General features: G+C 42.0%; 1 protein-coding gene across 1 annotated transcript in view; it reads right to left on the reverse strand.

The window, feature by feature from the left end:
• Positions 1 to 25173, reverse strand: part of MED27 (mediator complex subunit 27) — an 80476-nt gene extending 55303 nt beyond the window's left edge. Inside the window, exons 1-2 of the mRNA XM_048965661.1 lie at positions 24924 to 25173; positions 22288 to 22432 (exon numbers count right to left, since the gene is read on the reverse strand). Coding sequence (XP_048821618.1) covers positions 22288 to 22432; positions 24924 to 25129 — 351 coding nt within the window. The 5' untranslated portion in view covers positions 25130 to 25173. The remainder of the gene's footprint in view (positions 1 to 22287; positions 22433 to 24923) is intronic.
• Positions 25174 to 25533: the final 360 nt, after the last annotated feature.

The raw sequence follows: 25533 nt of genomic DNA on the forward strand, positions 1-25533 counted from the left end.
CTCGTCTCAGATAATGAGGCCAGTTTAGAAATTCTCTTTTTTTCCCCAAACAATGTTTGATCATTTTAGAATAGCTGAATTCTCAGCTTGGCCGTAACAGCATCAATAAACCAAAAGAGCAGAGTTTCCAATTTATTTACTCATTGGTTTTCCTCTTGTTGAACTGTGTTGCAGGCTGTTCAGTTAATAAGAAAGCTAGATGTTGTGCTTTTGCTCTGCTTTACAACTTAATTAGGACACTTTGTTCTATTATTTTTAAACATTTATCCCTCCATCACTTCCCAGTTTATGAGATTATTTAAACAACAAATATCTATCCATTAGGGGAACAAGGCCTACCCCCATTTCATTCTCTTTTTTTTTCCAAATCCCACTACAAAAGTTATTCCATCCTTTCCTGATCTCCCTGATCTAACTACAGCGTGAAACTAATGAGCTCGCACTTCTGTTAAAAGCCTCTTGCATGCAGCTGATCTTATTTGCATTGCATTGGGATGCACACTGCCAGTGCTGGTCAATAACCATCGGTGGGCAGCGCTCTGCAGACACGACCTTGCTTTTCCTTAGGTTTCTCCTCCCAGGGCTGGGAATTGAAGAACAAGTTCACCCATGTATATACTTGATAAAACAGGAGAAGCATCGATACGTTTCCCCGTTGGCCTTAATGCTTTGCCTTCCCTATGTCTTTTATCCTATTGTCTTTGGATTCATACTTTTGCTGAAAGCGCTGTTTTAATTAGCATTAGATTTCAGCCTTAAATTGCGTTCATCCTACACTTTTCTTCCAAAAACATTGAAGTTCTGCTGATGAATGACTGCATCAACATCCCCTCATTCCAATACTGCTTGGAAGCCTTTGGCTTTTAACTATGCAGAGATTGCAAATCTGGCACTTCCAAGGAATTGGTCAAAAATTCAGCATCTGCATCCTCACTGCCAATACAATCATCTGCACTGTTCAAAGCCTCTCCTAAAGGCACTCCTCCTCTTCCCAGTTCTTTTTTTTTTTTCTTCATTTTTTTAAGTGTTTTAGAATTTATTAAATAGTTACATACTCATACTTACTGGTTAACATCAGCACAAAGCAACTCTATGCAGCCAGTAGGCTTCAAAAAGGCAATCATAATCCAGGGCTACAGAGTGCACTGCCTTATTTATCTCTTCTGAGGAGATAAATATTTTATGCTAAAAATGCCTATTAAAATGTTCAGGTGTTCTGAAGGATATGAATGAAAGTGCTGATTCCAGATGACAGTGTTTCCTGCAATAAATATAATTCAGTGGAAATAAACTGGCATTCCATTGGATGCGGAGCTACAACCTGTACACATAAAAGCATCCCCAGAAGTGGGATGGAATTATTACACTGCATTCTGCATCTAAACAGCAAAATAAAAACACATACAGCAACAAAGAGCAGCAATTTCAGGTAACCCTGAGCCCAAGGCAGTAGTTGGGACAGAGGCAGTCACAGTCAGTGATGCAGAAGTGGAGTCACATCACTTGATATGTTTACTTTGTGGACTTCATTAGTCTCAAGAAGTAAGAAGTGCCCTGGACCAATATTCAACAGAAAACCTCAATTCTTCTTTGAGAAAAGGATTCTCCTTGCATTGGGCAAACAATCCGTAGCAGGGACTCCAGGCTGAATAAGGATTCCATTCTTATCTTCCCTAGTGCTCCCTTAAAAACCATCAGATCTCTGAACTGAAGACACTGCTGTTGTGCTGGGCTTATTATTTTCTAAAGCCCCAGACTAAACCTTTTGTGTCGGGGGCTCAGGTGGCAGCTATGACAGGATAAAGAGCAGCATGCTGCCTTGCTGACAGGGGATGCTCAGGTGCTTAAATAAGAAATGTGAAGGTACTTGGAAATTAAGTGGTAGAATGAAGGGCTGGAATCAGCTACAGAAAGCCCCTTCAAATTGCCTACCCGCATGCCACAGGTTGCAGCACTGTGGTTGAGCTTTGCTACTATAGCAAACAAACTACTTGGAATAAAGAAATAGATGTTCTCCTTCAATAAAATGTGCAACTTATGCAAACCCAACCAGTCCAAGGTGTGCAGCCAGGCACAGGTAAGGAAGGCAGCCAAAAACATGAGCGAGCTCCTCCTGAAGAAGCTTCACTGACCAGTTTCTCCAGCTGAAACAATATTACATGATAGCTAGGAACTGTAAATTACAGGATTTTTGTGTGCTTTTTTCTATTTTAATTTTTCAGAATAGTCCTTTGTGAATTACAACATGGACTTCCGAAATAAAACACCCGATTAGAGCAAAATTAACATTCTGCATTTAATAAGGACCTTTATATGGGAAGCTGGATAATCACACATCTGCAGTCCTTCAAAGGAAATCATCCTACCCTGCAGTGCTGGAAACCTCCATGTATTTTTCAACGTTAATTTGTGCAACGCATTATTAAAAACAGCAAAATACAAACAAAATTTAAGATGTTAAACCCCCAGCTTCAGTAATTTTTAATGTCTGTACTTCAAAGGATCAACCTGTGATCAATGAAAAATTCCAGTTTGGAAAAATCGGGTTAAAAGAAATGTCTAGCAGGATTTAAAAAAATAAAAAATACAAATAGGCATTCATCAAAATGTTGGCCAAATTATTTCTTTAGACTTCAAGGAGTTAAGTTATGAATGATTTCAGGAATGAACAAAGAATCTATCAGGTTTGATGGATAAAAATGTAGCTTTTAACTAAGACTGAAAAAAACTGAAGAGTGGCAACATTTTCCCCCAGAATAATGTGCTTCCTCTGCTTTTTCTCAGCACAGTGCACATAAATCAAAGAAATGTTAAAGAGGCCCATACATCACCGGCTGGCATTTCTAAACTATTTACAAAATCTGTAATAGTCAAGAGGATGGAATATATAGAAGTGTGACCAGAAAAGTTACTGAAGGAAAAAAAGGCACTTCTACCATCCCAGCAGGGTTAATTCAGGTTGGAACAACCCTCCTGATGGTGCTGTTCTAAATACTAAACCACACCAATCCTGATGGTGCACGGTTACGAGAAGCAAACAAGACCAAATATTAGCCAATACAGAAAGAACGTGGATTGGAGCAAGATGCCTGTTCCATGATTAAGCACACGGCTCTGAAAACAGATGAAGCAAATGATCTAATGAGGCTCAGAGCACAGGCAAAGGCAAGGCTGATTCTGCAGCTGCCAGAAGAGCCCCCAAAATATCAATAACTGCAGCGCTCAGCTGCGTATCCATCGCATTTTCACACCCTGACATCTGAGCCTACAACAGACTTATACAGATGAGGTTTTCCTCAACAACTTTTACAAATGAGAATCTCATCTCCTCCTCTGAAAGGAAAGGCATGGATTATGGAAAGTTTATCTGTCCATCTGTTGAAGATGTCACACTCTGACTAGAGAGTGCAAAAAGCAGAGAGCTGTTTTACAACCAAATCCAAAACTTACTGTAGTCAGAACTAGTGTAAATGCCATATGCTTTGCAAAAACACCTCTTCTGATATGCTTTTTTTTTTTTAAACCACAGCACAAAGAGTTCAAAAGCTGCTGTAATCTTTATTTCTGAAAATAGACTACGCATCCTCATCTTCCACACTCGGGCAAGCTAACTGAGCAGAAAAACAAGGAAATACTACAACATGCAATGAAAGCTAGAATAGATGAGCTCCCCTGCAAGAAGGGCTGTTTTAAGGATGGCAGCAGCTTATAGAGCCCTGGAAAGGGCCTGGAGGGGCTGGGTGCTGGGATGCAGCACAGAGCAGTTCTGCAGCTTTCTCTGCCCATAGGGAAGGTTTCCACCATGTTACAGATGAAGCCAGTGGGGACCTCAGAAATTTAGGATTAAAACAAATGGAATATACCTCGTATTATTTTCATGGGAGTTTGTAATGATATTGTAATTAACTCAATCACACCACAAGATTAATCGCCTTTAAAATGCTCCCAGTCATTCATTACAGGCCTAATTAAAATTCTCTTCTGGTGCTGAGCCAGTAAGAAGTACGAAACCCTTTGCTAACTACCCATACACGTCTGCTATTATCCATCTCTTCAGCATACTATCTGTTTCCACTGCTCAGCCAATGGTTTGTTTTTCTTTTTCAAAAGAAAGAACGTATCAAAGACAGCAATAAAAACAGTCAAGACAGCCTTCAACACCTGCACCAGCACACCAGCTCACTACAGCTACCCAGTTTATTTCTAGTTTCTCTGCAACAGTTTGGGACTTCTACAATAGCAGATGCCTTTCCTCCCACACATCAATTAATTTGCAAATGCACTCAGGTTGTAGAAATAATGAAGTGCTGAACGCTTTCCTATTGGCAAGGCTTGCTGTCAGGAGGTGGATGCTGTAGGCGAGGTGCTAAAATGCGCTGCTGCTGTATGCGTGCCAAAGGAAAGACACGTCATGTGAAACTTGGTTGACAGCTAATGGGGCACATCAATTATTTTATTTACCCCTCTCTCACTGCCACCAAGAGGAAGCAGCTCTCTCCGGACAGCTTTGAATTGTATTTATAACATATCCTTTTATTGTGAGATCTGAGTTTTTGCACTGACCGATTAAACATTTCATACCTAACGGCTGATGTACAGGAGGAGAGAAGCCGTGTTCTTTTAACCCATTACAGACTGTTAAGGCCCCAAACAAAGCATTCAGTAACGAGGCAATACCTTTGCTCGTGCTCAGCACCGACTTTGACTGCACACCTCTTTCCAAGGGACCTCCAGTCAGCACCGTCCATCGGATCGCAGGGATGCATAACAGTTACCCAGCACCCATTTTCATGTAAAAATGGTACCTACGGTATTACACACAATGCCCACACTCATCTTCTCAGATGTCTTGTATGATATTCTCCTGCTTTACCCGATTTCTTTGGAAAGATTAAGTTCACCTTCACAATTCTTATTCCGCTCGTGTTGGGTGTGGATCTGAGCAAGCTTAGACCTTAAGAGCACTGAATGATTTACCACTCGTGCACCTAAAGTAGAGCTCCTATAGACCATAACAGCTGACAGATGCACCACGGCTCTTCAAAGCTGCCCAAAGTGGCTTTAAGTTGGGTTGTGAGCAAGGTTAAAGTTAAAATCTTTACCCCCTCCCCCCTTACACTTCTATCACTTAAAATAAAGGAGCTCATCACCATTAATTTCTGTCTTGATCAGCCACTAATTGGCACCAAAGCACATCCTACTAGCTACGTGTTGAAAGTTAAGTCAAAACCTGAGATTCCAAACCTTCAAATTGAGTTCTGTGCTCTGGAGGACAGTTTGTTCTCACGGATAAAGACCCTTCTCATTTTAAGTCTCAGATCAGACGGAACACAGTCACTGAGCCCAGGAGAGACAAAAGAAAAGGCACATGATGGTTAAGAGCCTGGACAGCTGGAGTCAGTTCTTGGCACAAGCTTCTGAGGAAATACTAAGTGAACTTAACAGAACCTTTGCGAGTACTCAGCCTTGCTTCATACCCATTGTAAGCTATTCTGTCCTGAAAATATAGCCAACATAGCTAAAAAAACCAACACATGCACTCACCTCTGAAGTCCTCCAAGGCACAATCTCATACCATCCCTCCCCCACGTTCCAATGCTTACTACCACAAGTGTTTAAACCAAACACCTCAGCTGCAGCTTGAATAGAATTTCTATTTTTAATTACTTTTTTTCTTTTGGTTTTTTCTTGCTAAAACAAAGAACCCTCTTATGTCTCCCCCAGCAGTAAAGACACAAAACAAGCCAGACATCCATTACCTTTTATGAGTAATAGAAATTCAGCTTGTTTGATCATACAGAGGGAGTGCAGGAATCCAAATGCTTTTGATCAGTTCTCATGTCACCCAACCAGAGAGCCCAGATTTAACAGGCTCTGAACAAAATGGTAACAAAACAGTTTTGCAATTAAAGTAAGGCTTAAAACCTTTTTCAAGCCTTAATAACTGAATATGTTATTAGTAAAGGTACTAACAGGTAAGGAAATGTGCTGTTAAAAATAGATGATTTCCTGCTTTTAAAATACATGATTTTCAGGCTGACCTTGTAGCTTTTAAATTTTTATAGCATCTTCACTTCCAATTTGAGATTTTCATACGGGGCAGGCAAGCCTTCTTATGTTCTATATTAAATGCAAGACACCTCCTTGGCATGATCTGCAATATTAATAATATAACAGTACCAATTTCAGGAGCAGCAATGTAGCATCAGCACATGCATACCTACATGAATGGAAATTTAACCATGTATATCATGGGAATCTGTCATACATCACTGAAAAAAAACCCCACAAGTCTAAGATAGCTCAAATCTAATCTGAGGTTTTCTCTTTTGCCATACAAATGCATGACCTTGTCATGCTTCACAAGGTAACACCAATGAGTCTGATGCAAGAAAACATATGCTTCTCCTTACTGGGTTCAAAACAGGAGTAGAGAGGAGAGAGGATGATACTCAGGGCCAAGCCTGAGTTTTGAAGAGCAGACTTGCAGCTGTCAGTGTACTCAGCACAAACACCCCTCACCAACAAGCCCTGCAACGTTCACACAACTAAATGCCCAGCAGCATTTGAAATGTTATCTTTTGGACACAATAAAACCCAGCAATTTCTAGTTTAGCTAGAAATCTGCCCTGCTGTTATCAGGGCTTTAAGACAGAGGCATTTTTTCCAAGTTGCCACGGGAAAGAATTAAAACAGTGGGTAAACCTGAATGATTAATTTTTATGGACTTCAAAAGAGGTTGGCATGCTTTTGACTCTTCACGGATCAGCAGCCTTGCAGGCACTCCTCACTAACCTAATTAACACTGAACTCTCCACCATGGAGCCCAGACATTTCAGCTCTGCACTGAGCTCTGGACGTACCTTATTTCTATATCCTGAATATCGCTAAGAAAATCTCACAATATCAAAACCTAACATTCCAGCAGTGCCCCAGTTGAAGGCACCACCTAAGCAGCCCTCTCACTGCTATGTACACTTCATCAATAATGAAGTAAAAATTGCTAACGTTATTCTATTGCTTCAGGTGACCATCATGAATAAAAAGCATAATAAATTAGTAAGGATGCTATCTACATCCCTTTCAAAGCTTATTTTTTATCAAGTCAACATTCTGGCAACATCGAACAACTGACAATTCATTCAACTGCAAGCATTTGCCCGAGTCGTTAAAGAAAATAAAAGAGCAAGTAAAGCTTATAAATGGTGCTGAGAGCTGAAGGCTCGCTTCTGGCATGCTAAGCAAACAGGAGCAGTCAAAAGCCACGGAGCAGTTTGTAATTTATACTACTGAGCCTAATGTTTGGACAGTAGGGAAACAGATGGCTCTGCAATTGGGGGATTGCTTCACGAGAGCCATCAGCACGGGGACACCGCAGTGATGTAGCAGCATTGGCTTGTCCAGTTGTTGCAACAGTCACTGCAAACTGAATTGCATTGGTTCTGGATATTTAGAAAAGAAAAAAATATATATTTATTAGTTCAGTAAGCTTGTACGCCTCGGTAAGACCGTGATTTAGTTCAGTTTTTCTTGCACAGTTCTGTGCAAATATATGCATGCAAACTGCCCAGCACCAGCAGCATTCCTCCTCCTGTCCTGTCCCCCTCCCCATAATCCCACATTACTCAGAATGGCTGTCAGCTACTCAGTTCTGCTTTCAATAAAAGTGCACTGAGCAAGAGCTGCATAGCGAAGGCTCACAACCACAGAGCTGGTACAGCCTGCAATTGGGCAGCATCACCAAGCTGTGGGGTTTTCGATTTCTGTTCTTCTTTCTGGCAGACTTGAACTAGGTAGAACAAAACCAGCATTTGCCAAGGGAGGTTTCCAGCCACTGGAGCAGATAAACAGCTGGTTTTGGGTGGAAATAACACTCCAGACCTGAGGACACACTCAGAGCCAACCAACTCACAGCATGGGCAGCTCTCCCAGCCAGCCTGCAGCAGTCAGAGGGCAGAAATGCAGCAGCAGCAGGACACCAATCAGCAAGAAAGCCAACCAGTTTAATTTCCATCAAAGGACAAAGATGAATAGATTACAAAGGAAAATACATTAATCACAAAACTTTCCATAGTTCACATCTTCTGAGATACAGAGGGGAAGGCATAAACTGGGCAGCATTCTGAAAGGAATCAGCATTAAAGCACAGCTGACAGCACTTCTGTCTAGTTTGTAGAAGAAGCATGAAGGCACAAGTTTGTTACTGCTCTCAGTCAGCAACCAAAATGATTGTTCCTTAAAGTAACTCATCTTGAGGAATTCAGCATACATTTCTCTTTGGGAGCTGATCACACAACAAGTATTAGAACAGAACCTGCAGAGCAATGCCCAGCACACAGTCACAGCACTATGCCTACCATAACAGCTGCCACCAGCACTGCTCCCCTCAAGAAAGCTAGGGATTATGTTTGATTAAGTACCTATTTTGCTCAAATACTCAAATTTTTTCCTTTTTCTAATTTTATGTTGGCAAACGACAGCTCTTACATTAAATTGTTTTCATTCACAACAGCATCCTGCTGGCAGGACTACCAAACTCAGGAAAGAACTCTGTGATTTGGAGGGAAAACAAGCAAAAAGCATAAACTGCAATCAGCGTTGTACTATCATGTTCTTACTGATCGTGTGCTGCTTTTTGTCTTATTCTTTAAACCTTGCAAGCTTCCTTCCACAAAGCAGCATTCCCTTATAACCTGATGACTCCCCAAAATCTGGGAGCTTCGTGAATAGACGTATGCCTGTTTTCAACCTCTTTGAAGTCCTCAGTCCAGCCAACCCACATCCTTCAGCTTCTGCTGTATGTCAGTACCTATTTCTAAGGCAGGTCATGGATGCTTGCACAAAAGCTACAGATCCTTGATTCCCATACGTACAGGAATGACTGCATGTTACAAGGTAGCATGTATGAAAATGCACTAAGGACAGTACTTCGTGAGCTAACATAGACTCTTGGAGTTCTACAACAAATATCCTCCATACATTGGTTAATATCCTCCCCAGCTGATACTTTTGAGAAGTATTTTTTTCTAAGGGACATCTTTCAACCTAAGAAAACCCTCACTGTGGCAAGACAGCTGGCATATCATCAGATACACAACGCAGTATCCCCTGATGCAGGAAAAGTTCCCCTGCCATTCACATCTATTCCTCTTTAACACCTTTTCTCCTCTGTTACTCTATCAAAGACCCACACAGAAGAGTAGGCTTATCTGTACAGGAACATAAATCATCACAAAGGATGAAAACCTCTAAGAATCACAAACGTGTTCTGGTTTATCAAACTAAATCACCTTTTTCTCCATCAATTCCTCTTCATATCAGATTCTTTTGGCATTGTATCCAAACCCCTTGATGTCCCACATCCCTGCTTTTTTCCTATGGCAAAGCAGTCATCTTGTTTGTGATGCTGCAAAACTTAACAAGAAATGTATTCATGTCTCAGTGCAGGTCTTCCATGCCTTTCACATGGAAATCTGGCTCTGAAACAGCACCTTTCCCAAGCAGTATTCCAAACCTGCCTTGCCATTACAGCAAGTAATACTACGTAATACCAACTATGTAATACCAGGCTGTGACATGAACGGATGTTCCTCTGATTCCTCACAATCGAACGCCTCCACTCTCTATTCCACCTGTGCATTCTAAAGGGACAATATCATCTCCTGGATGAATTCAGGCTGACAACTGTGTTGCAGTTTTCTTCACAGCACTCCTCTACAAAAAAGGGATTTGTTTCTTCCATTCACACGGATTGTAGCACTCCTTCCATCTGCTTCCCATCCTCCAGAAGGAAGGGATCAGTTTGGAAGACAGCAACTAACCAGCTCCCTCATTGACAAGACAAAGCAGGCTCCCTGACCCGTGCCCTTTACGTATTGATGCTCAAGCTGAGTAAATTAAAGCGTACAGGGGGAAAAGCAAAGAGCATCAGAAGCAGGTATAGGACTCAGAAAAGCATAGCAGCAATTTTGTATCTTCTTCAATCTTCCTGAAATGTGATTACAGTTGACCTTTAAATCTAGTGGATCAACCAATCAATTCTGCTGGACAACCCCGTAGATGTGATCTAAGAGCATCTCCTTACTCAAACAAAAAAAAAAAAAGAACTTTCAGTGGTTGCCTGGCATAGACATTTTATTTTGCTGTAAAAGTTACTAAGATTTGTCTCAATTGATTTTACTTGCAAGAAAAACACAACATCAGAAACTGCAGCATCAGCAGACACTAAAGGTCTTTGCCTCTCACAGGATGAATGCAATATCAATAGTTATTAGGATGTATTCATACAAGGTACACAAGAGGGATGGAGAGAAGATGCCAGTAATCTCAGTTAATCCTAACACAACCCCAAGTCAGGTTCCTTAGACTGTGGGAAAAAAGACTCAAGGAAAGTGATAAACGTTCCGAAGTATTTGCCAGGCAAAATGCTGAACCTGGAATGGAAAACATATTTAACAGCTCTTTAAGTAGCAAAGCTTTCGAGTCATGCTAGATGTCAGGTTTTATTTCAGCTGATAAAATGTGCCTTAACAGATAACCCAAGAGAGCTTTGGGAAGGCACTGGTCTGCAGCAGGCTCACAAGTGAGATTGCAACCAGCAGCACCCTGCTCCTCTCACAGCAGTCTGTCTGATTACTCCAAGTACTCATTCTGGAGCAGAAATATTTGACAGATGAGAAGACAAAGCCATGCACAATGAAGTGAGCTGTGAAATCCATCCAGCAAGCTACAAAGAAAGGCAAGGACAAGTCCAGTTCTTCCCATGCCATTAGCAGCACGGCTGCTCTTGAAACCATCACTCTTCCCATCAGGAATGACACACACCATCTTAACACCATCTTAACACATGTGTGTTCACACTGCCCACTAGACAGCAAATTCTTCCATGCAGAAAGTTCCTAACTGCACTCCACGTTAGGATCTCACGACAGAGCTTACCCATCAGTTCTGAGACCTCCAAGGTTTCTACACTCAGCTCTGGGAAATGCCCTCCCTCCCCCCATGAAGCCCAACCCCAGGGGGGGAGGAGGGAGGGCACAAGGAAAAAAAGGCACCAAGTAAACTGAAAATGTGACATATCTGAAAATATGAGATCTGACTCCAGCGTAAGACTGAAGCATAAGGCGAGCCAGAGAACTTGCTAAGGCTGAGTGCACAGACAACTGCAGAAAAATCTCTAAATAGAACCCAGCTGAAAGCATATGGGTAGGGCAGGGAACATTAGAATGAAAACCTAAGCGATGGCAAAACACACAGCAATGTTTTTTTCTTAAAAGTCATGCAGGGACAGAAACATTATCCAACCACAGTAAGAGATAACCCTGGGAGGAGAGAGAAGCTATTGCTCTTTGAATGCAGCTTCTGTGATGTAAAAATGGCATCTTCTCTGAATGAAGAAATATTTTAACACAAAGAAAAGCCAACTTCTGAACCAAGGCCCAACCCAGTAACACTGCTGTAGCTGAGAATGTCATGATTTCCATCAAAAAAAAAAAACGTTTTGCAGAGATCTGGAACAGCTGTTTCAAATTGAATTAGACTAAAACTGGAAACAAGCTGTCAAGACCTCAATATATATATTTTCTTACATAGGAGAACGTCTTTGATTCAGCTGTTTTATCGTGGTGGTCAGCCAAAAGAGGGAAGTAAAGTCACACCCTCAGATTCCAAATGCTGTTGCAAAGAGGCTCCTTTTAAAACTGAGTTGCTCTTTATGGAGATTTATTCCTTTGAGTGTTTGGAATAGGAAAATGTCAAACAGCTCATATCACAGATTCCTGAATATTTTCAAACCATGGGCAGCTTCAAACAGTTTAAAAGATACCAAAGGACTCTTTCTGCTCTAGTCCACAGCCATGGGGCTTTTCACTAGCAGTAACAGGATGCTGCAATAAGGAAAATAGAATAAACTGCTGTTGACACGAGAAGATTAACATAATTCACTTGAACCCAACTTTTGTGAATAATTGCACATGGGCACAGTTGTTTTTTTTCATGCCTGCTGATCCTGGGAGGCTTTCAGTGAGTATTTTCAACATCGATTTCCACAGGAATTGCAGTTTCATATAATGAGAAGTAAACACATCTATTTTAGAATATGCTGTAAAATGTCACATCTAGATATAATTAATTTGTGTCTAATAGCCCACAAAACATATAGAGCACCTATAACACTATGTCACTGCCAGTTACAGAAGCTTGGAGAATTCAAACACAACAGGCAAATTAATCAAGCCTGGTGGGGGCTTTCAATACAACTTCCTTCTGAAGCAGAAATCTGAATATCAAAGACCACTTTGACTTCATCACATGCTATAAGATGTAGCTTCCTAGACTTGGCTTTCCAACCAAAACTGAAGTAATACTGAAAATATCCTTAGCATTTCAGCATGCTCATCACTTTTAGTACAACGATGTACACTAATTCCACCCAATAAGGATCTCAGTTATTACTATCAGCTTGTCAGTACACGTCCTTTTGAAGAGCAGCTATCTGGGAGCAAGCCAATTATCAGCATGTATTAGAAAAAAAGCACGCGCTAAGAAATGCCTTTTTAGCTAAGACACCAGGCAAGCACCCAGCTACAGCCACAAGCCATTTCAGCTTGCCCACCTGCCTTGCTTTAGGCGTCCAACTCAAGAACCTACAGCCACAGCAAATCCAGCGGTGCACTGGAGCACGACTGAACCTCGCACTCAGCCAAGAACCTCGCAACAGAGCACAACAAGGGAACACTGCTCAGCACACAGAGCCTTTTGATCCTTCTGCAAAAAGATCAAGAAGGTAGCAGACGAGCAGCCGGTACAGTCAATCAGCTTTCAGTAAATCTTTTATTAATCCACAGGACAGCCTTTTCTAGGCATACTGTACCTGAACAAATGTCAGTGGCTCCAACATTTTATTCAGTTTTGTTTCCTGTGCAAATGGAAGCCTTACAGCCAGGACATTTAAAAAGAGATAAAATAAATTGCTACACGCTCGGGCTAATCTTACACTGACACAGAAGCTGATAACATGTACTGATAAGCTCTCTCCATCTTCAGGACTATACAACTCTGATTTAAATGCCAGCTTATGCCAATGAGAGGTATCAGATCCCAAAGGAGTTAGGAACAGCAGCTCGCAGTCTCACATCCATATTCTCATGTACCTTCCAATCTCTGTCTCCCAGCCCTGAACTGCCCTGCTGTGGCACCACATGAAGTTCTACAAGGTTAAGGGATGCTGCCATAACCACAGAACAAGCCTGATGGTAGTTCCTAGGCTACAATGCCAACCACCACATTCAGAGTATTGTTTTTCCACATTCCTACTCACAGCCAACTAATGATAGAAGAATATAATTACAGCAGGAAAAAAAATAAAAATCAAGCTCATTTCTCAAGAGGGAGCACTTTACAACAGAAGTGAAGTTGGCTCCCTTGGCAGGAGTCACTCAGCAGAGCTCTTTCACAAAGCAGCACAGCAGCCTGATGCACAAAACTGGAGCATCCCTCACAGCTGGGTCAAGTATCTGACCAGATTTGAAACAAGTTCACCTGCAAAAGCAGACAGCTGTTTTTCAGGGATCACCATGGACTCCTTGGGTGACACATCTCCAATATTGGCAGTCCAGTAGTAACTCCTGAAAAAAAAAAACTGCTGTCATTTTTGCCAAATGTACGTTTTCATCAGGTGGTATCTGAGTTGCACTGATTATGCACAGCTCCTTCCACAGACCAACATCACATTTATTTGCTTCCAGGTGACTTCCATGTTCTGTAGCCCAGTTATTTGCAGTACCTGATTAAGATGCAGCAATGAGCATTGCTTGTGTGGAATTCAAAGAGCTAAGTCACTCTGTGAACTTTTTGAGGGGACCAATTTTAGTAACTCTGAAAGAGAAATCCAGAAGAGATTAGAGAGGCGAGGGCAGTCCTACATACCAAAATAAATAAACAACAGACACACCAAAAGATCTGACAACAACAATAGTGGAGAGCAACAGGGTGATATCATTAAAATTCCTGTTTTGCTTGATTTCCTTCAGAAGCTATGGAAAAAAAAAAAAGTGTTTCCATATAAAGAACACCAACAGGATGCTTATCAGCTCTATCAGTTATTTTATATTAGCGCTCATATCTCTTGAATACCCTTCATATGAAGGTCCCCAAGTACTTTATGAACATCTTTAATTTAACTCAGAAGCTTCCTTAGGGAGATGAGGACCCCAATATGGTTACAGCTCCTACCTGTGGGCTGTGATGCAGCATGCTACAACCACCACCACTTCTCCCACACAACAAAACCCTGCACACCCCTGGCTCAGAGGAACCACAAGTAATGGGGGCACACCTCAAGAAATTCTCCAGTCAAATCAATGGCAAATCGGACTGTTTTAGGCAGCATTAGATGATGGTTTTCTGAGATAATTTAAGCCAATCAAGTCTTTGAGCAAATATGTAAAAAGGTGGGGGGGGTGAAAAAGGATAAAAAGCCTCAACATTTCACACATGATAAAATCTGTTCGTTGGGAGGTTTTTGTGCAATCTGTTTGTTGGGACAATTAGAGGGACTGGAATTTGTGCCACCCAGAGGAGGGCAGGCAGGTTTCAGCAGCAGCGAGTTGGTCAGAGCTATGGGGAGGGCTCACAAACAAAATTCAGAGCAGTGCTAGCTCTAAGGGCTGCTTACAATGCTCCTCTTCTTCTGCAGTCCAACATATTCTTCAATTAATCCCAATACAACATAGAGTGATACTTGGTTATATTTCTCTACATCTAAATGTAAAGTCTTTTATTCCAATCTTATGTTTGTACCATGATATTCACCTATACGCTGCACTGATGTGCCTGTGCATGGCTTATTTTTATTGAAAGTCTGTTATTGATACTAGAAATGCAGTTTTAACCTGTTTGGTTTGATGACAGCATCATAGAGCTCAGAAGGGAAACGCGAAAGGGAAATCTCTGCTTTGCACATCAGGCATCTCAGTCACAACTCAGTCACCCAATGGGAATGGGCTGAAGAGCTTCTGCAGAGGGAAAAGCAGCCATGGGAGCAAGAGCTGTGAGTGGGCAGCAGAGTTTTGGTTAAAATAAAGCAGCATCAATCATTTCCATCCTGAAATAGGCTAACAGCTAGAACATTAATACTTAGCAAAGAAACAGGAGAAAAATACTCATTAGCAAATAAAGGTGTTGCAAAGCATTAAATAATTCCCACCAGCTGACAAGGGAGCTGTGATTTATAATAGTGTGTATTGATATATCACTTCCCATAATTAGGGAAAGTGAGACCAGTACTGCTTACAGCATTATTTTGATTAGAGCCTTGAAAAATACACTGAATAACAACAAGCACCAGGCACAATAGCCAAACACCTTATCATACTCTCAGGATGTTTCAGATGTGAAACAAAGGATTGTAGCAGTACAGAGTAAGGAAGGCAAATTCCACACATATAAATCTTACCCTACAATGGCAGCCTAGCATCAATTATAACAGTTATAAGTCTGGGAAGATCACAGGCACAGGCTGTCAAAACTATACAGCAAAACAAGCCAGAATCAAAGGCTAATCATGTCTTTCTTTTGAAGTGACAAATAAGTGATTGCCACTCTTCTCTTCCTGAAGTAACAAAACTAATCTCACTCAATCTACTGAAATGCCCATGAAGTCCAAATAAACTGCTCCTAAAAAGGAGATGGGTGCAACAGCGTTAGCCACCATCAGCGCTCCCAGTCGCAGCCGTGGGAAGCACTCCTGGGCACAATCAAACATAGAGGCAGTTTTTACATTCATAACCTCTCCCAGTGTTTTTCCATAGATATTTTGCACACTGCCTCAGTTTTCTACTCTCATTTTTTCTGTTCGCTGAAAATCAACTCTGCAATAATAAAATTTAATATTAATCAAGCAGAGAACTGGCTAATAATTAAGAACAGCAGCAGCTGGAGACCAAGAGGTAACCACCTGTTGCCTTGTCATTTAAAAATAAAGAATAAAAAAATCATTAAGGTAATTGTCAATAACAAAGGCATTTCACCAAAACATTTGCCTAAAATTGCGTGAAATTAAAAGCCCATAAATGGCATCCATTCCTCCAGAGGGACAGGCAGCCATTAGTCACTAATCGTACAACACTTGGCATCCACTACATCTCTGCCCAAAGAACCCAATGCACTCGAGACACATTTAGACCAGAATCTCCCAAGAAGTAGGTTAAATATTATTATTCAATTCTAAACATAAGAAAAATGGGGCACAGAAAAAATAAAATAAAATCACTCATCGTGCTCAAGATCACAATAAAAATTAATAAGGAAGGCAAGAGTAGAACCCAAGCAGCCCAGCTCCTATTTTGTGCTCTGTACAGGGAAACCCCAGGACATCACCAGGACGTGCACGGTGCATTTCTCCAGCACCAGGAATCCAAACACCAATGGCTTATCCATGCTACAGGCAATCCAGAGGAGCCCCTGCATTCCAGTCCCTCTATGATGCACCGATTTTGCACCCACAAAGCAAACTGAGATGCGCAGCGCTAACAACATTGTAAGGAAAACGTATAACCAGCTGTTCTGTTTCAACTCAAATCTTATTCTTTCCATTTCAGTCTCTCTGTAAGCAAACCAAGGGATTTTGCTTTTCCCCAAGTCGTTGCTTCACAGCTCGCACCCACTGAGAGCTGAGGTGCAGCACACAGCCTGCTGCTCCCCCCCAGCACACAGGTGCTCTTCAGAAGTAACCTCGGGAAGCCATGGCTGAGAAGAGGGATGCAGTCACTGCGACACCACGCATTTGTCACTGCTGTTACAGCACGCTTAGAAACAACTCCCAGTTTGGGTGGATGGAATCTCAGCAGAAAAAGCTGAGCCTTCATACAGCGCTGTGTCAGAACATCAAAACGCTGGGCTTTTTCAGCACAAAGTCCTGAAGGACAAAACCTTGGCTGTCTGCCTGAACTCCCACCCAACTGCCAACACAGTAACTCAGTTACACTGTCCATGCTACTGTAAAACTACATTAAATTCACAATGTTTGAGAGCATCCAGAAATGAAAATTAATGTTCCTCGGAACAAGCACTTCATTTTACAATCAGGAAGAACAAAAAAAAAGATATTGCTTCAACGGTGTTCCTTTAGTATTATAGTTAGCATTTAATGGCATTTATTGTCATTAAGCTCAATATTTGTGTCTAATCAATACTAAGCTACCAAGTGCAGCCCAGCAAGTCTGGAATTTCTCTACAGGCTCTATCGATTTTTCTTCTTTTTTTTTTTGAGATCTACAGCAAACACAATTTATACCAATAATCTATCAGAGAACATATCAAGATAATTTAATGAACAAAAACTGTATGTTCCTTTTTTCTTTTGTCATGTGATTGAAAATCATTTTAACTCATTAACGCTAATTATCTCAACAGTTCAATTTTGAATTCACCAGGAAGCTACTAAATAACAATCTGAAATCCAAATATCTTCAAAATGTATTTTAAGATGCACACAAACAGCAATATCTTTCTTCAGGTTTGTCTTTACCAGTGCACAACTTTCAAATAAACTGATGACAACTGCTCACTTCTGCACTCTTGCAGCTTTTACAGCATCTCTGCTAAGTCTGTGGAAGTTTCCATCCCATGTCACAATGATAACATCCAATAGCAAACCTTCCATTCAAATACATCTATGGACATTGGTGCAAATTCCTGAAGTGCTGGAATGTAAAAGAGCAAATAGAAAGAAGCACCATCAGTGGTGCTGCCAACAACGGACTTCAATGAAGTTAAAGTCAAGGACAAATGTTAACATAACATGAACTGTTCGCATGACCACAGCTCTATCACTTCCCTTAGTTGTGCTACTGTTAATAATACGCCTTGGGAGTCTGAAACCACATCCCACCAAGAGAAAATAAAGACAAGATGCAGGAGATCTCCTGTACTGGGTCAGGACACTGCTAATGCTGCAGTTACTCAGCAGCTCAGAGAAGACTTGGTTTGCTGCTGTACAGCAAGCTCAGAGTTTTGTAATGCTGGTAGAAAGAGCAATTCTGGGCAGTTGGGCAGCTGATTCATTTTGAGTGTTCACATCAAATAATTAAAAAAAAACCCACAAAGCAACAAATCTACACTATTGATACAAATGCTGAACGTGAAGTACTTGGCAGCACCTCCTAAGAGAGGGGGAACCTGCCCTATAGAACACCCGCCCAGCTCGGTGAGCACAGAGCATGCTGTACATCTGCTGTTCCACTGCAGTCAAAGGGAATGAGCACCTGAACAGACAATGCCTGGGGCATGCACAGGGTGAGGGGATACAAATGCTCTGCCAAGGGCAAAGAGGGTGAACAAGAATACACCACAGGCAATAAATAACCTCGTCAAAGCAGCAGACAAAGTTCTTCCCATACTGAAAGCATGAGTTCAAACTCCTGGATTCCAAAACTCTGCGCCTACCCTAACTGCCAGCATTACTGCAGCTGGATCAGACAGCCACAGCAGCACGAGCTCATTAAGTGTTTTATATTTGGGCTATGTACATTATATTGCTTTAATCCCATCATCAATAATTACACTCCTGCCCAGAAAACCCTTTATTTCCCTTATAATTTCCCTTGACTTCTATCAGAATGGCAGAAAGAGGCAGCTGGCAACAAAAGTCAGCATCAGCACGCAGGGCAGTAGAGTAAGCAGGACCAGGGCTCACACCAGCCAGGATCCCTTCCCACTGCCACCTCAGGCATAACTCACAGCACAGAACTCCTTCGTCATGATACCATACAGAACAACATCTCCATTCTGTCTCATCTCACACTGTATCTTCAGCATCAGAGGGCACATAAAGATCCTTCTGAGCAACACTACCTCAACCACGATGAAGAAAATGTCATTTCTTAAATAAAACTGTAGAGGAGAAAAACAAATGAATCTATGAAGACCTGTTCCAAACCTACTGTGTGCTTCTGCACACCCTACAGCCACAGTAACTTACCTGCATGACTTCTACAAAAGCAAAGACAAAACCACTTAGCTCTTGCACTAAGATCACTTTAAACTTTCCATGTTTATGTCAGCACTGGTTTTTAAGCTCTGTTAAACACCTGGAAAAGGAAAGTTGTACATCTGTTTGTATGTGTACTTAAAGCACTTCACAAGCTGTTGAGTTCCCCAACAGCTGCTTCTATTACACGAATGACTTCACCATCTGCAAAACTATTGGATAAACTACAGTAAGTAAATATCAGGATAGCAGGTGCTAATAAATAATGAGAGCTGCCAGGACAACACAGTTCTGTAAGGAAAAGGTCTGTGAACATCATTTTCACCACAGCTCCCAACGCGGCTACTTAATTCCAAAAGCTTGGCCATGCATCCCACACCCAGCCAACAACAGGTATTCATTTGACCCCACATCAAGACAAAGCTTTTCATCTCAAGAAATAACTACTGCAACAGTTTGGCAGCGCTGTTATCTAAAGGGCTTTGCGTGGACCAGGGTATGTGGAAGGCTACTGTTAGAACTGGCCAAGGCTGTTTCTTCCAAAGCAGACATACTGATACAAACAGATACCAAAAAAATACCTCAGCTTTTATCCAAGCAGACTTGGAGGAGGATGTTGACTATCCTATGGCTGAGGATAACTTTGGAAATGCTGATTTAACTTATTTTCTTGAGATGCTCACTGTTTCAGGTCTCTAAGTGTTCTTTCAGCTTTCAGTAAAATAAATAATTAAAAAAGAATGCAGCAAAGTCTTTTTTTTCCCCAAAAAGCACACAGTACTTCGATACACCAAAAATCATTCACCGCTCAGCTATTTTTACTGACCTTCCTTATTACAAGCTGCTTTACTACCACACTCCCACGCTTTAAGAATAAACAAGATGCACTGAAACACACAGTAGGAAGCATGCATGTGTTCATTTCCCCTTTGTTTCATGGATGTCTTTTAGGAATTGCACCATAGCCCCGAAACTCTACTCCATCTATCCTTCCCTGGCAGCTGTACAGCTACTCATGTCATAAGCAATGCGTGAACAATCAGAGAGAGGAAAATGCCCTTATCTCAGCTCATCAAAAATACAAGCAAGCAAGCCACAGAGGGTCACAAATTAAAAATTAAATGTGTATTGACACAACACCACACCTAAATTCTCCCTGCCAAGCAACGGAAAACATCAGGCTCAAGTAATAACAACAAAACGTGGCCAAAAGAGGTAATGAAATATCACTTATTCAAGAAGTGTTTTTAACAATTAAAAACTAAGCAGCAACCTATACAAGCACCACAACAGCCCCCAATGCTAACAGCAGTATCCTGCTGTTAATACCTCCAACACAGGTAACACATCTGCTGTCAAGAACAAAGGCAACCTCCTCCTGTCTGCTGGCTACTACACACCTTAGAAAAGAAGCTAGTAAAATTCAGAATAACTATTAGGACAAAAGCACTGAAATACAACTTCAGCAATCCGTTTTAGTTCTGTTATAGAACTAAACTAAAAGATAAATGAAAAGGTAGAATCAGCCTCCCAAGGAGGCTGTGGATGCCCCATCCCTGCAGGCATTCAAGGCCAGGCTGGATGTGGCTCTGGGCAGCCTGGGCTGCTGGTTGGCGGCCCTGCACATAGCAGGGGGTTGAAACTACATGATCTTTGAGATCCTTTTCAACCCAGGCCATTCTATGACTTTAAAAGATACTGGCTTTCTCCTGGAACATTTAAAGGCACATGTGAGTGCACAGGATGCTAACACCTCTGACATCAGAAGCCAGTATTATTAAAAAAAAAAAAAAAAAAAAAAACTTTCCAAATCTCTGTAACACTCTTAACAAAAAACTCCGTCAGAATGACTCTACCAAAATTTTAATGATACCCTGAAGAAGTAACTTCACTGCATTGTAAGTTTTCAAGCATAAATGCGAAGTGGTTTTGCCTGAAAGTAGCAAAATAATTCTTTCTTCTTCAGAGCCAACAACTGGTTTGAGTAACAGCAAGAAAACCAAGCAAACAAGATACTTTTCTCAACCATTAAAACTGCATTTCCCTGCCCCCTATCTGCCAACCAAGCCAAATTTCTTCAGATGTTGAATTCTACTGATTGTAGCAGACATTAGCATACGTTTGCATTCTGAAGAGCAACCATACACATATACTGTGGTACTCACACAAACACTTCTACAGAACTGTCTTAAATCTGACTAACATTAATCAGCTGGCTCAGCTGATAGCAAGGATTTGCCTACCAAGCTCTCGTGTAGCCAGAAAGCCTTCCTTGCTCATGTACTGCAATAAATAATTTAGAGTTGTTTCTTTTAATGACCCTGCTATTTTCAGATTTATTATTCCTGCTTCCTTCTGCTGTCTGGTATGCAGTTAAGAGCTACAGCTCTGGAATCTCTCACAAGTAACAACTGACAGGAGTGAATCCATCTCTTACATTTTGTAGCAGATCAATAATCCTTCAAAAAGATTTTTAAGGAGAATCTTAAGTACTAATTAGTTTCATCCCTTCTATAAAAAGTAATGTACAGATTGAAAAAAATTAGGATGGGAACAGGCAACCTGAAGCATAATGATGCTCAGACAGGGATTAATATTATTGCAATAATGCAATGTTTACTTATCCAATAAAATCAGATGTCAGAAAAGGGATATTTTCGACCAACCATGAGAACAATATGTTCAGAACAAGTATATCTATTCAGTTTCTGTCCCTAGACACATTCAGCAAACAGTGTTATTCAATTATTCTCACCAGAAGAAAGTTTCTTTCAACAATTCATTTTTAAAAGCACGAAGGATGTTATTACCTTAAAAATATACTCAAATCCAGAGTTTCTTATAAAGTCAAGTGCACATAGTGTTAACGACAGCAAATAGTATAGAAAGCCATCAGTATAGTATAATAGTAGAGAAAGTCATCATCACTTCTGATGATGACAATTAACATCTCAGCTTCCTTTCTTGAGGTAAGCTTGGTAAGGGATCAACTCAACATTCTCTGCTACAATGTTTACTGACAATCAATTAAGACAACGCTAAACAGCTAACTTGGAAACTATTTCTCAGCTTGGGAATTTAACACACCTCTTAGAAAAACAAGGGCCCAACCTTGACCTTGTAGACAAGTCTCCTTCATTGCAACACAATTTTTACCCTTGAAAATACATCGGGGTACACATTGTGCTGACCAAGTTCATACCTGTTTTGACACTCTTAGATACTGAGAGGTCTAATGCATCACAGATCACTCATTCCAGAGGAATATACAAGTAAATTACACTGATGTATTCCGTTACCTTATTTGACCATTTGTAGGCTTGAAGAAGTTGGCTGTAAAGAGGCGTTTTGTCCTGAACAGGATCCAGGCTCAGCAGCCCGCTGTTGTGCAAGGGATGGTTCTCAGATGGTTTACCAACCAGATTGCTCAGACGCTCCAGCTCACTGAAACACACAGGAGGTTTTTTTAAGTCAGATTTGGAGATACACACAGCTGAGTTGCGCAGTCCTCCTACAGAGACAGCAACCCCGTTTAAACTCTATTTTAATACCCACGAGTGTTTTAAATACTTGCCCAGTTTGATTAAAGAAATGTAATCACGGCCGTTACCCAAACAGCTCAGAGCGGTCTGTTAGTCATAAAGCACACAGCTCTTCAGTAGAGGAAGTGCAAACCAGGAGTCTGTAAGGCAGCCTGGAAAGAGCCAAACTATGGCACAACCTGCCTGCAAACACTTCCACCACCCAAACCATTTTCTGAGCAAAGCACCCTTAGAAGCTAGAGAACTGCAAGTTGAAGCACCGGCTGCAATACTGTAAGTCATCATAGAATTAACAAGCAGGCAGATGCCCCATTATTTCAATAAAGCACTAGAAATTAATATTGTCCTCATATAAAGACGCAGAACTGGTCCTAACCCTGGAGATGGTCCTGCAAAGTTTGTGGTTGCTCTAATCAAACAGATGCATTCCAACCTCTCAGGGCAAGGAAGCATCTTTTGCTTCTCATGAGCAACAAGTACACCTGGAGAAGTGCATAAAACACTCAGCTAAGTATAAGCAGCATTTTTCCATTGGAAAAAAAAGCTCACTGCGAAAATGATCTATTATTACTTCATACCTCATTTGTCAAACACTACATTTAATAATAACAAGAGTTAAGCATCTTTTCAAGTTTGCATTAATCAGCTGTAGAAGAAAGACTGGCTGCTTTGCCCAGATACAAAGTGCAGTCTTTTCTGAGACACAACTAATCAAATGCCTTTCCCCCTGACTTGTGAACTTAAATCCTACTATGATTGAACTCTAGAACTTCCACTAAACCAAGAGCAGGACTCAGCTCCTTACAAAAGAGTGATTCATGAAAATCTCAGTGGAAAAAAATGTCCCAAATATCTCAGTTTGCATTTAATGAAATTAATAAAAAAATGAACACCAGTGATTGGGAACTAAGAAAATTTTCCTACCACAAAAGTCTTCTTAATTAATCATCATTTCCTGAAGTATCCATGGCCTGTATTCTTTCCAAGTCTCTTGTGTTGGGAACACTTATATATATGCTTAATATTTCTTGACGCAGGTACACAGTAAAATAAATGTGAATAAACAAAATAATCATAGAATGGCCTGGGTTGAAAAGGACCACAATGCTCATCTAGTTTCAATCCTCTGCTCAGTGCAGGTCGCCAACCAGCAGACCAGGCTGCCCAAAGCCACATCCAGCCTGGCCTTGAATGCCTCCAGGGCTGGGGCATCCAATGATCAATAAATCCATTAATGTTGTGGAAAAGAGGGGTGAAAAAGGAACTTCATGATGAAGCTACTCTCATATCAGGTGTTAGGACAAGGACTAATTGCAAAGAGATGCTGAAGGACTGCACAGCGTTGAAACACTGGATGAGAAACTGCAATGTAAAGAAGTGTAACAGAGCACATGTGAAAATACAGCTCAGAGCCTGTTGCTATCCATTATTGTTTGGAAGCAAGATGTTGGGGTTAGACCAGTTAGTTCTTTAAAATGCTACTGATAAAGACAAGAAGGACGACCAAAGGGAAGGCACAACTTCCATGCTGGGAACGATGAGGCCTCTTCTAGCAAGACAAGGGGAAATGGTTTGAAATTGAGGAATGGAAGATTTAGGTTGGACATCGGGGGGAAATTCTTTACAGGGAGAGTGCTGGAACAGCTGCCCACAGAGGTTGTGGATGCCATGTCCCCGGAGGTGTTCAAGGCCAGGTTGGACAGCTCTGGGCAGCCTGTTTAGTATTAAAGTGGAGGTTGGTAGCCCTGCACGTGGCAGAGGGGTTGGAGATTCATGATCCTTGAGGTCCCTTCCAACCCTGGCCATTCTGTGATTCTTCAACTAAAAAACAATAAAACCAAAGGGATACGACAGGAGCCCATTAAGTTGTGAGCAACATCATTCATAAACATGATTAATAGCCTTCTTTCCTAATTGAAGGGAACAGGTAGGCAACAGGTGACATTCACTGAGCACTGACGTGCACACTGCAGCCCTGAGCCCTTTGGGGGCTGCACAGCCCAGCCGTTCCCACCAATGCTTCTGAAATGTATCAGCCTACACTGCACAGCCACGGCTCTGCACGTCAACCTCCCAGCTTTCGGTACAGCTTTGCATCACCTGGGTGATAACGATTACTCAGAGCCAAAGAAATGCCCGCTTCTCGTTTTAACACAAACCTCGAGAAAACAGAAGAAAATCCCCCCACCCTCCACCCCGCACACCTGGGCACGGCGCCTCGCAGCCACCTCGCTTTGCTTACGACACAAACCACCACGAGCAGCACTCCTCCCTTCAGAGCGAAGCACCCAGGAGAGGCACCTCTGGCTCTTATGAACAGCCAAAAACTCGCCCTGCCCGCACAGCCGCCCGGCCCGGCCCGGCCCAGCCGCGCTGCCACGGGCGCCGCTCACCCCAAGTCCCGGCTGACGGAGTGCAGGCTCTCTTGGAAGGCGGCCACGAAGCCCTTCTCTCGGCCTTCCAAGGTCTCTTTGTTCCGCATCCCATCCTTCAGGCAGTCGAAGACCCGCGTCACGCTGGAACGCAGCGCCTGGATGGCGGCGATGGCTTGGGAGAAGGCCTCCAGGTTCACCCCGGGGCTCAGCACCCCGTCCGCCATCTTGGCCCGCCCGGCTCCCTCCCTGCGGCGGCCGGCGGCGGCGCGGGGCACGCTGGGAAATGTAGTCCCGCAGCGGCAGCGCGGGGCACACTGGGAAATGCTCCCTGCCCCGGGCCGGGGCCGCTTTCTGAGCCTTTTCGTACCGCCCGTTCGAAACAAACAGCTGAGGAAACGTCTGCCCGCTGCTGGGCGGTAGCCGGGGCGAAAGACGTGAATGCTGGTGTACGCATCTCTGAAATACCCTCGTCTTCCTCAAAAATGCTCGTTTTTCCGTCCCAATTGCTCTCTTTCCATCTGTTTACTCAGTTCTCTGCTAGCAGCATCCTAGCTACCTCAGGTGCTGGGGGTCATTGTCCTCCGTTCGACATTCTGAATGGATTTCTGCAGGCACAGAGATAGAAATA

This window comes from Lagopus muta, chromosome 19 (assembly GCF_023343835.1).
Source record: "Lagopus muta isolate bLagMut1 chromosome 19, bLagMut1 primary, whole genome shotgun sequence".
In the NCBI taxonomy this organism is placed as follows: domain Eukaryota; kingdom Metazoa; phylum Chordata; class Aves; order Galliformes; family Phasianidae; genus Lagopus; species Lagopus muta.